Source organism: Postia placenta (genome assembly GCF_002117355.1).
Source record: "Postia placenta MAD-698-R-SB12 unplaced genomic scaffold POSPLAscaffold_1, whole genome shotgun sequence".
NCBI lineage: Eukaryota > Fungi > Basidiomycota > Agaricomycetes > Polyporales > Adustoporiaceae > Rhodonia > Rhodonia placenta.
In genome coordinates, this window is record NW_020169832.1 from 2,632,004 (window position 1) to 2,644,916 (window position 12,913).

Consider the following 12,913-nt stretch of genomic DNA (forward strand, 5'->3'; position numbering starts at 1 on the left):
TGCGATGTAGGACTTGAAATAGCTCAGGCAAGTGGACGCGGGAATGGAGGAACCTATAGCAGGATTACCAGGCCACCGAGGCGTACATATAGCACGACGCGCATGGTGAGGGTGGAGAGCCCCGCGGCCTTGGCGCGTTGTGCATAATGAGGCGCTGGACGCCATCGGGTCAAGTTGTGAAAGTAATATGCTGTTCCTTCGCGTATGTATCGCAGACAGTAACAGCAACGCGTATGAATGTACAAGCGGGCATGAGATCATCATCGAGTATGTATTAGTGAACAAGCCCAAGAGGGACAACATGGACAGCAGAGCGAAGTGTTCGAGGAAAGAAATAAGGGTAACTGGAAGTCGTGACGGGTGCGAGCATGTCAAGGCGAAGGCGATGCGCATTGACTTGGTTAAGAGCAACATCCGAAGCTCCGCGTGCTCTCAGAGTCGATTCTGATGGGATCCGGGTAGTCGACGTATCTGGGGCGAGTAGTGTTTCATTTACATGTCCGCAAGCACAGAGCTGACGGTACACTCACAGTTGTTCCTCAGCTTCCTGTTGGAGAGCGTTCTTCGCAACGGTCTGGAAGGCCTGTTCGACGTTGATCGCTTCCTTAGCCGAAGTCTCAAAGTAGGGGATGTTGCCTTTGGACTGGCACCAGGTCATCGCACGTTTCTGCGTGACCTATAGATACAGCGAATACCAAACATGAGTCAACGCATGTAAAAGTGACCTACCCTAGTAGTATGCTTACCTGGCGCTTGTTCTCCTCCATATCAATCTTGTTGCCGAGCACAACAAAGGGAAAGTTCTCCGGATCATGTGGGCTAGCCTGGATGAGAAACTCATCGCGCCAGCTGTCGAGGGTCTCGAAGGACTTTGAGCTGTTGACGTCGTAGACGAGCACGCAGCAGTCGGCACCTCGGTAGAACGCGACGCCAAGAGACTGGAAGCGTTCCTGGCCGGCCGTGTCCCATAGCTAACGACGCGTAAGACACTGGCGGTTGGGCATGTTCAACGGGGATTCCGAGCATACCTGCATCGTCACCAGTCGGTCATCCACCATAACCTCCTTCGTCAAGCTGTGCGCGCATGCAGCGTTGTGAGTAAGACGTCATTGCCGCGCGACACGGGCATACGCACAAGTCTGCACCGATGGTCGCTTTGTACTGGTTGCTAAAGCGCTTGTTCACATATTGGTTCATAAGTGAGGTCTTGCCGACGCTGCAGGGGCACGATGACGGAGCGGGCAGCACATTAAGCTCTCACACTGCCACCAAGAGCCATGCAGTTGCAATACGCACCCACTATCGCCGAGGATGATAACCTGCAGGATATGGAATCAGCGCATGCCCCCCGCACACCTCCCGAAAGACTCGTACCTTCAAGAGAACGCGGCCCATGGTGCAGGATGGTGAGGTATAGAGGAGGCGAGGGACGTGCGAGCTGGAGTCAGATGGGGCAACAGTGAGACGGGCAAGATGGCGCAGGGGAGGCGCTCAATGCGAGATCTCAGATACGGCAGTTCGAGCTCCGTCCGAACGTGCTGTCCCCATCTGTCGTGCATTCGGGCAGCATTTCTGAGCTCGTAACTTGCAAGCTGCCTCGGCCCACCCGCCCTCGACGCTCGCCGCATCGCACTCGTCAGCCATGGCTGAGCCCTTGTGGCAAGAGACCCTTCGCATGCGGCTCGTCGAGCGCAACGCGAACGACTCCGCATACGCATCCATCATCGAGCAATGTATGTATCTACCTCTTCGCGTGTGCTCAGCCTGGTGCTCGCAGCGTCATCCTGATCCATCTTACTTGCTCTGCGGCTGCTACTTGAACGCTGAAAAGATCGCAGATTGGCTCAGCAGACGAAGCTGTTGAAAGAGCGCAATGGGTCCCTCTTGCGTGCGATGGGCACCGCACGCGCGAATCCCAGCAGTTCTACTGTGTTCGTGCCTGGAACAGGAGAAGAGTACGTTTTGCTAGCAACTCCTCACTCGATCTGGTCGTTAACGCTCATGTCCCAGTAACCCTGTTCGGGCAGCATACATTACCTCCCTGGAGTCCCAGATCACGTCACTACGCGATGAACTGGCGACAGTCTACAAGACGCAAGGCCAGAACGCGCAGAGATTGCTCGCAATGAACGAGACTCTGCGCGAGAAGGAAGAATTGTCGCGCATTGACTCGGAGAGCCTCAGGAAGACACGCGACGAGATCGCTACACTACGCAAGAAAGTTGAGCAGCACAGTGAGCTTATGGCCGAGAAGGACCGGACTGCCCAGGTGTGCATGCATACTCCAGCCCATCTGTCAATTGTCAATATTTATATTTCACTGTAGATACTGCACGATGAGATAAACACTCTGCAGTTGGAACTTGGTCAGATAGAAGAGCGCAATGCGACATTAATCAAGGACAATGCCAAGCTGCTCCAGCGTTGGCTCGATGCGAAGCAAGCGGACGTCAACAGAATGAATGAGGCGAACGAGTTCTACGAGGACATGCAGACGCGGCGGCAGGCTGCACTAAGTGGACAACCTGACTCTGCAGCGGTGGACGACCAGCTGGACGTGGTATCTATTGATTACGTCTCGGAGTCGGGGTCGGGAAACGGGGAGGCGAGCGGGGAGGCCGAGACAGCGACGACGAAGGATGGGACGCTGTCTCCAACGGAGACGGACGTGAATCAGACGCCGAATGGTTGATAGTAGATGATTGACCGATGCGTGCGTTTTTGCCCTGCGCTTGGATTCCCACATAGCTGAGACTTTCGGTCTCCATGATACCCTATGTCTCCTTGCAGTCCCCCCATCTTCTAACAACAAATGCGGTGCTGTGAATATTCTGCTCGTCTATGCTGTGTAATTTATACTTGAACACTCCCTCGCTAATCCGTGTTTGTACATACTCACAAGATCATTCAAGAATCCAGGCTGGATTCGATCTTCCTGCCGAGACGGCACGCCAAGAAGCTGCACTGGTTTCCGAGAAAGGAAAGCTATCAACTCGATCGGGACGAGTAGGATGGTGGTCAGCCTCCTCGTCAGCCTCTCGCGAAGTCATAAGATGGCTGACTTCATAGCAATTCTGCTCTCTGTCTATCTTGTCTCCGCCCTCCACTCTAACACCTCACCGCCTTGTGTGAACTAATATTTTACAGATACTACTTCGCTGTCCATCATGCGCACACAAGCCCTCGCCTGTGCCATCTTCGCCGCGACTGCTCTTAGTCCGTCGCTCGTCATTGCCTCGCCACTTCCCGCCTTCGCCCACAATGAAGCCGAGGCCATGTCTGCGGTCAAGAAGTTCCTGCCCTCGTCTCCCAAAGCAGCGCGGGACTTCAGCCAGGACATGCATGACATCATGCCTCGCGGCCACCAGCCAATCGTCTTCGGCGGGACTCTGCAGCCACCCCATGCCCTCGCTGCGCGGACTGTCTCGTCGCTGGAGCATCTCGAACAGACTGGTGCTCATGTCGTCGAGTCTCGCGACGAGCCACGGAGAGGGGTTGTCGGAACCGCGGTGATGCCTGCAAACAGGTGTGTTGCATGCAACACATGTCCATACATTCGTGCTCACCATACCGTAGGCTTGGTCCCCGAGACGTCTCAGAGCGGGCACTCGACGCTGATACTGCGGGCGGGAACGCCTACTCGGGCTCGGCTGGCGACGTCTCTGGTGGCTCAACAGGGTACGCGGTCCGCCCTCTTATTCCACTTAACATGCTGACACTTCCCCAGCTCGCACTCGCACTTTGGCAGTACCTATTTCCCGCGTACAGATGATGCGGACACAATGGGCGGGAATGCGTACACGGGGAGCACCGGCGATGTGAGCGGCGGTTCGATAGAGAACATCGCGAGCAACGACGGAATGCCCACGCTGATGAACATCAACTCGAATAACGCGGGCGCTGGCGGAACATCTGAATCCGGTTGCTCCGCAGGCGGGTACTCCAGCGACGCGAGCCATGGAACAAACGGGGATTCGGGCAGCGACGCGAGCAATGGAGCAGGCGGGAACGCGTATTCGGGCAGCACTGGGGACGCGGAGGGCGGTAGCGTGAACAACGTCGGGGGGATGATCAACATGGACTCCAGTGAGTTGATCTACAGTTGGGTCCATGCTCCCACGGGCTGACATGAATACGCTAGACAACGCTGGGGCTGCAGGCACATCCGCGAGCGGATGCGCGACAGGAGGGAACGTGGGGCTCAAGAACAAGAATGGAACACAGGAGAAAGTCAGGCCCGATGAAGACTTCTACAGCCCGTGGTGAAAGGCGCGCTTCGTGCAGAGCCTTGCTGTGTCCTCTCCTTGCTTGCTGTATTTTACGCGGATCCATCTCCCTGTCTCGACAATGTACCTTCTCGGTCTAGAGGTTCTTCCAATGCACTCATCATTTATCTATGACCTGCAGCGAGATGAAGGTTCAGCTCCTAGCCGTAACCTTGTCCAAATCTCAAGTCCAGTATGAAGTACGTATATCCGCAGGCTACAACTGTTTAACAAATCTGTGGAACTGTAGAATGAGGAAAGGTTACATGAAAATCTGAAAATACAAAGTCTAGTCATTGCTACAATTCCAGCCGCCAATGGTCGTGCCTCATTATTACTCAAGTGTATGAACATCAAGGCCTGAAACCTTGTCCTCCCATTGCAGTTCCACTCCTCGATAAATCCCCTACACCGGGGACGTGAGCCTTATTATCCTTCGTATGCCCGTTTTCAATCACTCTGCCACCTGCACTAGAACCGACCGCTCCGGGCTGGGCAGATCCACCGGGATTGTTCACAGTGCCGAGGCCTGGGATTGATGCTCCCTGGATGCTCTCGCCGGGTGCCCCATCGGAACCTGTATTATCTGCTGAGCACCATGGACAACTCGGTCATTCAACTACTTACCTGGATTGATCACACCGTTCGGAGATCTATCCTCTTCAAGCGCTGGGATGTTGACGGGTGTGACGGCTCTGCGGACAAGAGACGGGTTGTTCCCTCCGGCCATGGTGTTATTCACGACCTCGTACAGCTCCTTACGCGCATCTTCGGGGGAGGCGCTGGGGAAGGCACGCGACAGTGGGCGGTGAGTGTGTGTCCCGGGATAGGTAGGGTAGGCATTGCCGTAGTCATTGCTTGGAGAGACTGTTACATCGTCACCATCGGCGCCGACAGCGTCAGGACTCGTGCCTGTCCCTCCAGACGTCCCATCGATACCTGGATAGAACACGTCGACTCGAGAGCACGTGCATTGTATCCACATACTCACCCATAAGACCGTCCAAACCATTATCTGTGATATCTGTACCCGATGCCGCCCCGGCATCGGGGGAGGCGACACTCTCACCACCCACATGCTGTCCGACCTGGTTCGCAGCAGCGCCTTGTGCGCTGGACGAACAAGACACGCCACCGTCTGTGCTGCTGACTCTGCCTGCAGAAATGACAGCCTTCGTCGCTAATGCTTTGAAAAAGAACATGAGCGAACTTACCTTCACTGTAGTTGTCTCCATCACAGCCATCTACGCCTTCGGTGCGATGGTCTGGTCGCGGAGGCGGCGAGGTTCTTTCCGCTCCTCGATGCAATGCATGGCCATCATACGCATTGCTGGATCGGCCTTTGTGACGATGTGCATCGGTTGCCCTGCGCACGTGCGGTGCGTTGTTCCTTGCGTCGCGCTCGCCAGCGTCTACGAAGCCGAGGCCGCCGAGGCCGCCGAGGAGCCCCCCTCGTCTTTGGACATCGGCACTGTTGACCGACTTCACCGCCTTGTCGATGATATGAGAGGGGTCCACAGACCTAGCGGAGAGGTCTGGAGAGCTGGAGGGGCCAGTTGTAGAGGCAGAGACGGCAGCAGCTGCGAGGATAGAGAAAGCGATGACCGGACTGCGCATAATGGCAAGGAGTACGAGTTCGTGTATTATGAAAATTATAGTACCGAAAGTAATGTAGGGATTGAAGAAGAGTACGGAGACAAATCAACAGTCGGGAATGTCCAACATGTTCACTTGCCAAATCCGGTGACAACACTTCCAGATTGGATCTCGCTCGATCACAGTTATCTCCGCTCGGCCCGCCATAGCCTGACAAGCCGTGGGTTTCAGCATATATCTATCGACTAATCCTTGTAAGCAATACCAGTTTTCAAGGATCTGTGAGATCATACTTGCAATCAGGGCCAACCACTTCAATGAATATAGAGACTTACGCCACTGCTCCGATAATCGTGTCATTTTGAACCACCATGATAGTGGCCAATATGACACTCTGCGGATGGCCGAGTATAGCCTGTGGGATAAACGCATGACGTCTGAGACCCACCATGGCGAGGCAGTCCAACGTGTGCGATTTGCACTCCAGCTATACAACTTCTACCACGCACTCGAAGTCGTCAATATCCGCGATGTCACCAATATGGAAGTATGGCGTGAGGAGTTCATGGGAGCCTTGTCAAATACTCAAAAGGGATTCTCACTATCTTCATTATACTTTGATGAGCTTCCATGATCATATGAAGTCGGGCGGCATGATTCCCGGACACGACGAACCACATATCATTTGATCCTGAATCAGTGAACATTGACCAATCTGGTGAAGTCAAAGGTTCCTTGAGACAGTTTTACTCATATAATCATAACCCTTCTGGCGATGCACTATTGTAGCCTGCGCAGAGCTGCTGTGCTCCACTACGTTCATACTTTGCTACAGCCAAAATCGAGAATTCGTCACGGACTAAAACACCCGGCACAGAAATGGAGCAAATCTTACAATCAACACGACTGTCATTTGCACAAAATGCATCATGAGCGTCGTCGACAACCCTAAGAGTAATTTCACGCTTGAGCTATAACATCCCCGTCACATAGTGGTTCGCTGCTTGAAAATCCGGAAGACCTTCTCAGCCTGCACATTGCTTTGGAAAAATGATACCACGGACCTTCATATGTTTGACTCATACACAACCGAGGGCACGAGTGCCCTCGACAGAAGTAGGGGCATAATGGTTGGTCTTAGGCGAGAACGTGCGGTTACCTGGTGGACTCCGTCCGTTGCGTCGTTGAAGGACCCTCCCACGACGAGCGGTACCCCCGTTTGACGCGAGAGGGTGCTGTCCAAATCCCAAGCCGGCCTGTGCCCCTTGATGGTTGGTGTGCAAACGCATGGGAAAATGGGTTAAGGGAGACGCCGGGATGCGCCCACCATTGCGGCTTGCTAAGGGAGGCATAGGCATAGCTGAAGGGGGAAAAGGGGCAGAGGTTGGGATGTCGGCAGGACCACATTGCAATGGTGATCGATCTCTCCCATCAAATGGCAGGGCGCTGGACACGGGGGGGAAATCCAGCTCTGGGGTCGCGTGGGACTCCGCTGCAACCGGCTCAGGCCTTGTATTGTCGGTTGGGAGAGGGGGATCGCGAAGACTAGTGGGAAGCGCATAAGTACCACGCGGATTATGCGTCCGAGAGTGCACTATTCGGTGCCTGCTGTGATCCCGTGTAACGATGCTATTGTGATCGATTGCGTCCCTTCTAGAGGCCGCTCCCATCCCACGCGGAGAGGGTGGTACTGACGAGACAAATGTGACGCCACGTCCTGTGGAGTGCGGTGCTCCTGGTGTAGAGTTTGGCGGTGATTCGGGTGCTATTTTGTACGAATTCTTGCTTGAGTCTGTTTTTGGCACACCCTCCACGGAGGTGAAAGTATGAGCGTAGAGAGGACCCACGCTGGGCGTATACACGGGCGGTGCAGGAGGAACAGAGAGTATGTTCGCTGTTTCATCGTTCTTTTTACCTGGTAGCTCCGTAGATTTCTGTACGTTTAATGAGTTGTATGATATCTGTATAGCGACATGGGGACGTAATTCTTAATCAGCATCAGCAGAGAGAACGCTAACCGTCGTTTTCTTAGATCGTAGCTTGAGTCGCCACCATATCATCCCTATCAGGATGATGATAGCAATGCCAACGACGCTTCCTACGACGCCCCCTACGATGGGACCAACGACCAACTTGGACGTCGACACCACAAGGGTAGGGGTAGGGGTTTGTGACGAAGGGACTAAGCTCGCGATAGGCGAGGTATCCACGCCATTCCTACAAGAAACTATTAGCCAGCGACAGGCAGTGTACATGATGACGTACGGGCACCACGTTATGAGTAGGCCAGCCTTGAGGTTATCAGTCCATACCTGAGGCAGAGAAAAGACGGCACGTACTAAACTATCGGGATCATCAGTGTTGCTGCAGTGCGCGATATCTTCTGTGTCTCCGGAAGCGGTGACTGCATCGGGACAGTAGGGGTCCAGACCTTATGGTGATATGCTCGGCTAAGAATAGACATACGGACATTTGGAGGGATTTTGGACTGACAGTCAACGCCTATGCCACTGCAAGCATCATAGAAGCTGGGGGAAGAATAGCATGAAACAAGAACTACACTTCACAACGACGGCAAATACCTCGAGGACACCGCCTCGGAGAAGGAATTACTGCGGGCAGAGACAATTAAAATTTGATCAGCAATTTTTGTCACTACTCACGGGGATATTAAGTTTATGTAAGCTGTGGAACCCCATGAATCGGTGAGACTGAAGGTAACAACAGTGCAGTTGCCCCCGAGGATCCCGCACGTTCCTATTTACTATGGATTTACGTGGTGGTATGTCGACCTTTCAGGATGACCTACCTGTGTCCAAAAAGCTGCATCGATGCGGTATTCCGATAAGATGTCACGAACAGGTCCGGAGAGCGGTAAGAAATGCACTAACGCGGAGGCATCTTCTATATCTTGACCTTGGTATATAATGTTCGGGCCCTCAGCTATCGTTGTGCCTGAGCTGCTGACAAGTCGGGGCTCCATCCACATATTAGCACATGCATGTAGGTTGAAATATTTTGACTATCATGAGCTCACTTCGCCATATTCACACCTAAATACAACCTCAGTTTACAAACATGCCACCTCACAACGATAATGCTCACAGATTCTGTACAGTCACGGAGTGTTGGGCCCAAACACGGTTGACGACGACGATGACGGCTGTGAGCACGGTACGGAGGAGTTGCGCTTTCAGTGGCCACTGTGAGAGAGATGAAGACATGGTGTGTATCCAGACGGTAAGCGCAATCCAGGGTGCACTTTATATGCGGGAGAACTCTGGTAACATCTCTGAGTCCCAGCATTCGATGTCTGCGGTTTGACATGGAACCCTGATATTTGAGATACCGCCAAGTAAAGTTGTACGCAGGACTCGTACTACCTACACGGACAAGATCTATACTTGAGCCCAACGGTGTCTCCTGGCATGGTGCAGCATCTTCTTGCGTCTTATTTGATAGCGATGTGCACTGAAATTCGGGTATGTATTCTTCTCGACCAAGAGGCACTTCAGACGAGTGCTCGCAGAACTTTGACGGGAGGACGCCACGTGCGGCCTGCACGCAGATGAACCTTGGCGATACTGGGTGCTTGCATTGTTCAAGACACCCGCGTGACATCAGAAAATGTTCGTGTATGTCCATGGTGGTCTCGGCGTCAGCGTCTTACTAACATATGATACATTTGAGTGGACGGCTGCTTGCCTTGTGTACAGGTTGGCGCACAGACGTATGGACCGCTGTAGGCGCACGAACCACCATCAGATCTGGCTATCCCGATAAGGCAGGCGCCGTTCGTCATTAACACCGACAGCTTGCAACTATGTGAGAATGGCAGATCTTGCAAGGGGACAGTGAGTGCATTAGTCCACAAGTTCCACAATAAACCTCTCCTAAACGCGACCCCATCCGCGACAATTAAGCACAAAGAGTCTCTCAAAGAAACAGTCTCCGGGACATCAATGCGCGCATCGCTGCAGGGTGTGGATGTGACGTTTCTACTACTAGTTGTTTGGCACCGCATATATGTATGAGCAACACGGTCGAACATAGCCTGCTGCACAGCTATCAACGTAATTTCGCAATGGCTCTCCCAAGATTGGTATCCTGCGTCGATCAATCTGTCATTCAGAAGCAGCAGCGGGGACTAAACTTTCTGTCAGCCCTATATAAATCCATGTTCAACTTCGCCAGAACCTATCCCACCTTTATTGTATTCACCATCTAATCCGGCAGCTCGCTCACAGCCTACTACCCACTCTCTTCATTCATTTTCTAGTCAACATGCGCAGTCCCGTCATCGCCTTCTCGATCCTCGCCGCTGCAGTCAGCCCCACTCTCGTGTCCGCGGGTTTCAATGGCAACGCGGTCACTCACCCTCGCGTCACCGAAGTCGAAACCAAGGGGTCCAGCAACCCTCTCCAGGTTTTCAAGCGCCAGCTCAACGCAGAGCAGCTAAACAGGCTGCAGCGCGGCCCGAATTCGTTCAATGACCCAGGCAACCCTATCAATGCATTGTTGGACCCCTTGAAAGACCTCCCCGGCACCCCCGTGGGTGACACCAACCAGAAAAACAACGCTGGCGCAAGCTCTAATGATGCAACTACCACGATTGCCGATGACCCATTGCAGGACTCCGATATGTCCACATCCAAATTGTCGAAGGACGTCGGCAACACCGCCGCAACAACTGGTGGAGGCGCACCTGTGGAGCCTGTAGCACCGGCGACGCCTTATGCGGGTGGGAAGATGGCCGAGAATGACGCAGAGCGTTCGGCCGATGGGGAGGGCCTTCAGCACCACTCTTACAGCAGTATGTCGTCGTCTTGTGATTTCATTTGATGAAACTGAGCGGATTTCGTAGAGGCCGACCTCACAAAGGGGGTTTGAGGTGGTGGAGGACGCGACGTAGGGATAAGAGTGGTACATACCTCCCAATATGATCCATCTGTTCGAACGGCTCCTATAGTGCGCTGTACACGATACCCGGAGAGAATATCAGCGATGATCATGACAAAGAGACTTCATTCTGTCTTGTTGGATTACAGTCTATCCAAAGACAGAGCACAGGAATCGATGGCTAGTGCTGAGACATTTAGATAGCTGAATTTATAAAAACACAGAGGGGGAGCGGCAACTGAAGTATAAAGAGACTTTAAGGGGTGCAATAACGGGCCTATTTCATCACAAACACAAACATCTGCAGCTACCAATGCGAACCGTGAGCGACAGGGGAGAGATAAGTGACATTTTGTTAAGAACAACGGAGGAAATGCGTTGCGGATACAGCTGGAGGACACGTACACGGAGCATGGCTTCGTAATGGCACACAAGACGTGGCTTGTCACATGCTACATTCAACAGAAAAATATGCGCTTAGGCTGTGCCCTGGTGCGTAGGATCCGCGCCCTGACCGGCTTGTCCGTAGTAACCTGGCATCCTCGGTTAGCACTGCACTGACTGAAGTATACCCAACGCGGTACTCACCGCCCCAGTAGTTGGAGTAGTACGAGCTCGGATCTGTTCCCGCCCCCCACTGTCCCTGGGCTTGTCCTGCACCGGCATTGGGATCCGCACCACCAGCACCAGCGCCCATCGCCATGCCGGCAGCGCCAGCGACCGGGCTGCCCATCCCCGGCGCAGCTGCACCCGGCGTGCCCGTTGCGCCCCCCTGACCAGGGAAGCCACCGTACGCGTTGAAGCCGTACTGCCCGTAAGTGTTAGGCTGGGGCATGCCGTACATGGGCTGGAAGAAGAGTTATGAGTCATTGTATGCGTCATCAATAAACATCAAGACAAGCGTACCATGTTTCCATATGGTGCAGCAGCAGGCGTCGGACTGAGCGAGCCTGTGGAGAGCGCGGCACCGCCATCGGCGCGGTCCTTGCCCCAGCTGCACTTGATGGGGCGGCCATGCACCATCTGGCCCTGCAGCTGTACGATGGCCATCGCCGCGTGCTCGTGGGTGTCAAGCTTGACGAAGGCGAACCCGCGGTCCGCCTGCATCCGGATCTCGGACAGATACCCGATCGACTGGAAGAGCGGGATGAGGTCCGCCTGCGTGCAGTACGGCACGAGGTTGCCGACATAGACAGTCGAGTTGTAGGCGGGTGTCTGCTGCACCACGGATTCGTACGAGAGGGGGCCGCCCTGGAAGTTGATCGGTGCAGGCGCGCCGCCACCCATACCAATGCCGCCGCTAGTGCGAGGGGCTCCGGGTCCAGTGGGGGGAGCACCTTGCGTCTTCTGGTTCGCCCAGTTCACACGAATGGCGCGGGAGCCGAGCCACTCGCCGTTCATGGTCGCAATTGCCTGCTCGGCATCGGTCTTGTCGCGGAAGGCGAGGAAACCATAGCCGCGTGACTTGCCAGAATTCATATCCCACATGACACGAGCGTCGGAGAGAGTGCCAAAAGCGCTGAAGGCCTTTGCGAGGACTTCATCGTTGACTTCGGGGCTCAGGTCGCCAACGAACACGTGGTAGTGGTTGCTGGTATCCTCCTTGTTCTGCTGCCCCTGGTACGCCCAGTTGACTCGGATCTCGGTGTCGAAGATCTTGCGACCGTTCAAAGTCTGCAGAGCAGTCTCCGCGGCACGCATATCCATGTACTCGACGAAGCCGTAGTTGAGACCCCCGTGCTGGTAGTTGCGGTCCGGGATGATTTTGACATGCTGCACGGGCCCAGCCACGGCGAAGATTTCGGTGAGCATGTACTCCGTGACTCTCGGGCTCAGGTTGCCGACGTAAAGGTGGGCTCGCCTCTGCTTTCCGAGGTACACGAGTGATGATGAAAAAGTGCCCGATCGGGATGGTGATCGACAAGATGAGTGCTCTGAACGAGGTTTTAAGGAGAAAAAAACTCACAGGAGCCTCAGCCGCTGTCATGGGACTCATGGGATTCATGATGAGAGACAGACAACGAAAATGCTAGGGCCTGAGGAAGCGGATGAGGGGACGTCGGATATGGACGATGCAGCGATATCACAGGAGGAAAATGCGACAGCAGAGGAGAGAGGATAGTCCGATATAAGACAGACAGAGCAGAGAGGAG

General features: G+C 54.1%; 5 protein-coding genes across 5 annotated transcripts; 2 read left to right on the forward strand and 3 right to left on the reverse strand.

Annotated features, from left to right (window-relative positions):
- Positions 1–179: 179 nt before the first annotated feature.
- On the reverse strand, positions 180–1,411 carry POSPLADRAFT_1165174 (hypothetical protein). The gene is made up of 7 exons (XM_024487870.1): positions 1,375–1,411; positions 1,297–1,319; positions 1,136–1,216; positions 1,029–1,074; positions 747–971; positions 531–676; positions 180–471 (listed from the first exon to the last, which is right to left on the reverse strand). Exons 1-7 carry the CDS (start codon positions 1,393–1,395, stop codon positions 402–404), a joined length of 612 nt encoding a protein of 203 aa, XP_024344515.1. The 5' UTR covers positions 1,396–1,411; the 3' UTR covers positions 180–401.
- Positions 1,412–1,642: 231 nt separating this feature from the next.
- On the forward strand, positions 1,643–4,266 carry POSPLADRAFT_1128220 (hypothetical protein; the record flags this gene model as incomplete). The annotated part of the gene is made up of 8 exons (XM_024483718.1): positions 1,643–1,733; positions 1,832–1,955; positions 2,011–2,269; positions 2,327–2,687; positions 3,148–3,526; positions 3,577–3,678; positions 3,728–4,086; positions 4,142–4,266. 8 exons carry the CDS (start codon positions 1,643–1,645, stop codon positions 4,264–4,266), a joined length of 1,800 nt encoding a protein of 599 aa, XP_024344516.1.
- Positions 4,267–4,618: 352 nt separating this feature from the next.
- Positions 4,619–9,085, reverse strand: POSPLADRAFT_1042917 (hypothetical protein; the record flags this gene model as incomplete). The annotated part of the gene is made up of 12 exons (XM_024478185.1): positions 4,619–4,842; positions 4,893–5,204; positions 5,257–5,421; positions 5,480–5,874; positions 6,193–6,276; positions 6,371–6,434; positions 6,757–6,832; positions 6,947–7,795; positions 7,880–8,078; positions 8,127–8,173; positions 8,671–8,821; positions 8,967–9,085. The coding sequence occupies 12 exons, from the start codon at positions 9,083–9,085 to the stop codon at positions 4,619–4,621; spliced, it is 2,685 nt and encodes an 894-aa protein (XP_024344517.1).
- Positions 9,086–10,145: 1,060 nt separating this feature from the next.
- Positions 10,146–10,751, forward strand: POSPLADRAFT_1030669 (hypothetical protein; the record flags this gene model as incomplete). Its single annotated transcript, XM_024476741.1, has 2 exons — positions 10,146–10,674; positions 10,726–10,751. The coding sequence occupies 2 exons, from the start codon at positions 10,146–10,148 to the stop codon at positions 10,749–10,751; spliced, it is 555 nt and encodes a 184-aa protein (XP_024344518.1).
- A 486-nt stretch (positions 10,752–11,237) lies between these two features.
- On the reverse strand, positions 11,238–12,765 carry POSPLADRAFT_1030670 (hypothetical protein; the record flags this gene model as incomplete). Its single annotated transcript, XM_024476742.1, has 4 exons — positions 11,238–11,293; positions 11,349–11,607; positions 11,667–12,623; positions 12,727–12,765. 4 exons carry the CDS (start codon positions 12,763–12,765, stop codon positions 11,238–11,240), a joined length of 1,311 nt encoding a protein of 436 aa, XP_024344519.1.
- Between the last annotated feature and the right edge of the window lie 148 nt (positions 12,766–12,913).

What these genes read in the sequence shown, in the direction of transcription:
- POSPLADRAFT_1165174 (XM_024487870.1), bottom strand. Translation starts at nt 1,395, where the DNA reads ATGGGCCGCGTTCTCTTGAAG. An exon ending in TGGGCCGCGTTCTCTTGAAG is followed by an intron (nt 1,320 to 1,374) that starts GTACGAGTCTTT and finishes CATATCCTGCAG; the next exon opens with GTTATCATCCTCGGCGATAG. An exon ending in GCGACCATCGGTGCAGACTT is followed by an intron (nt 1,075 to 1,135) that starts GTGCGTATGCCC and finishes ATGCGCGCACAG; the next exon opens with CTTGACGAAGGAGGTTATGG.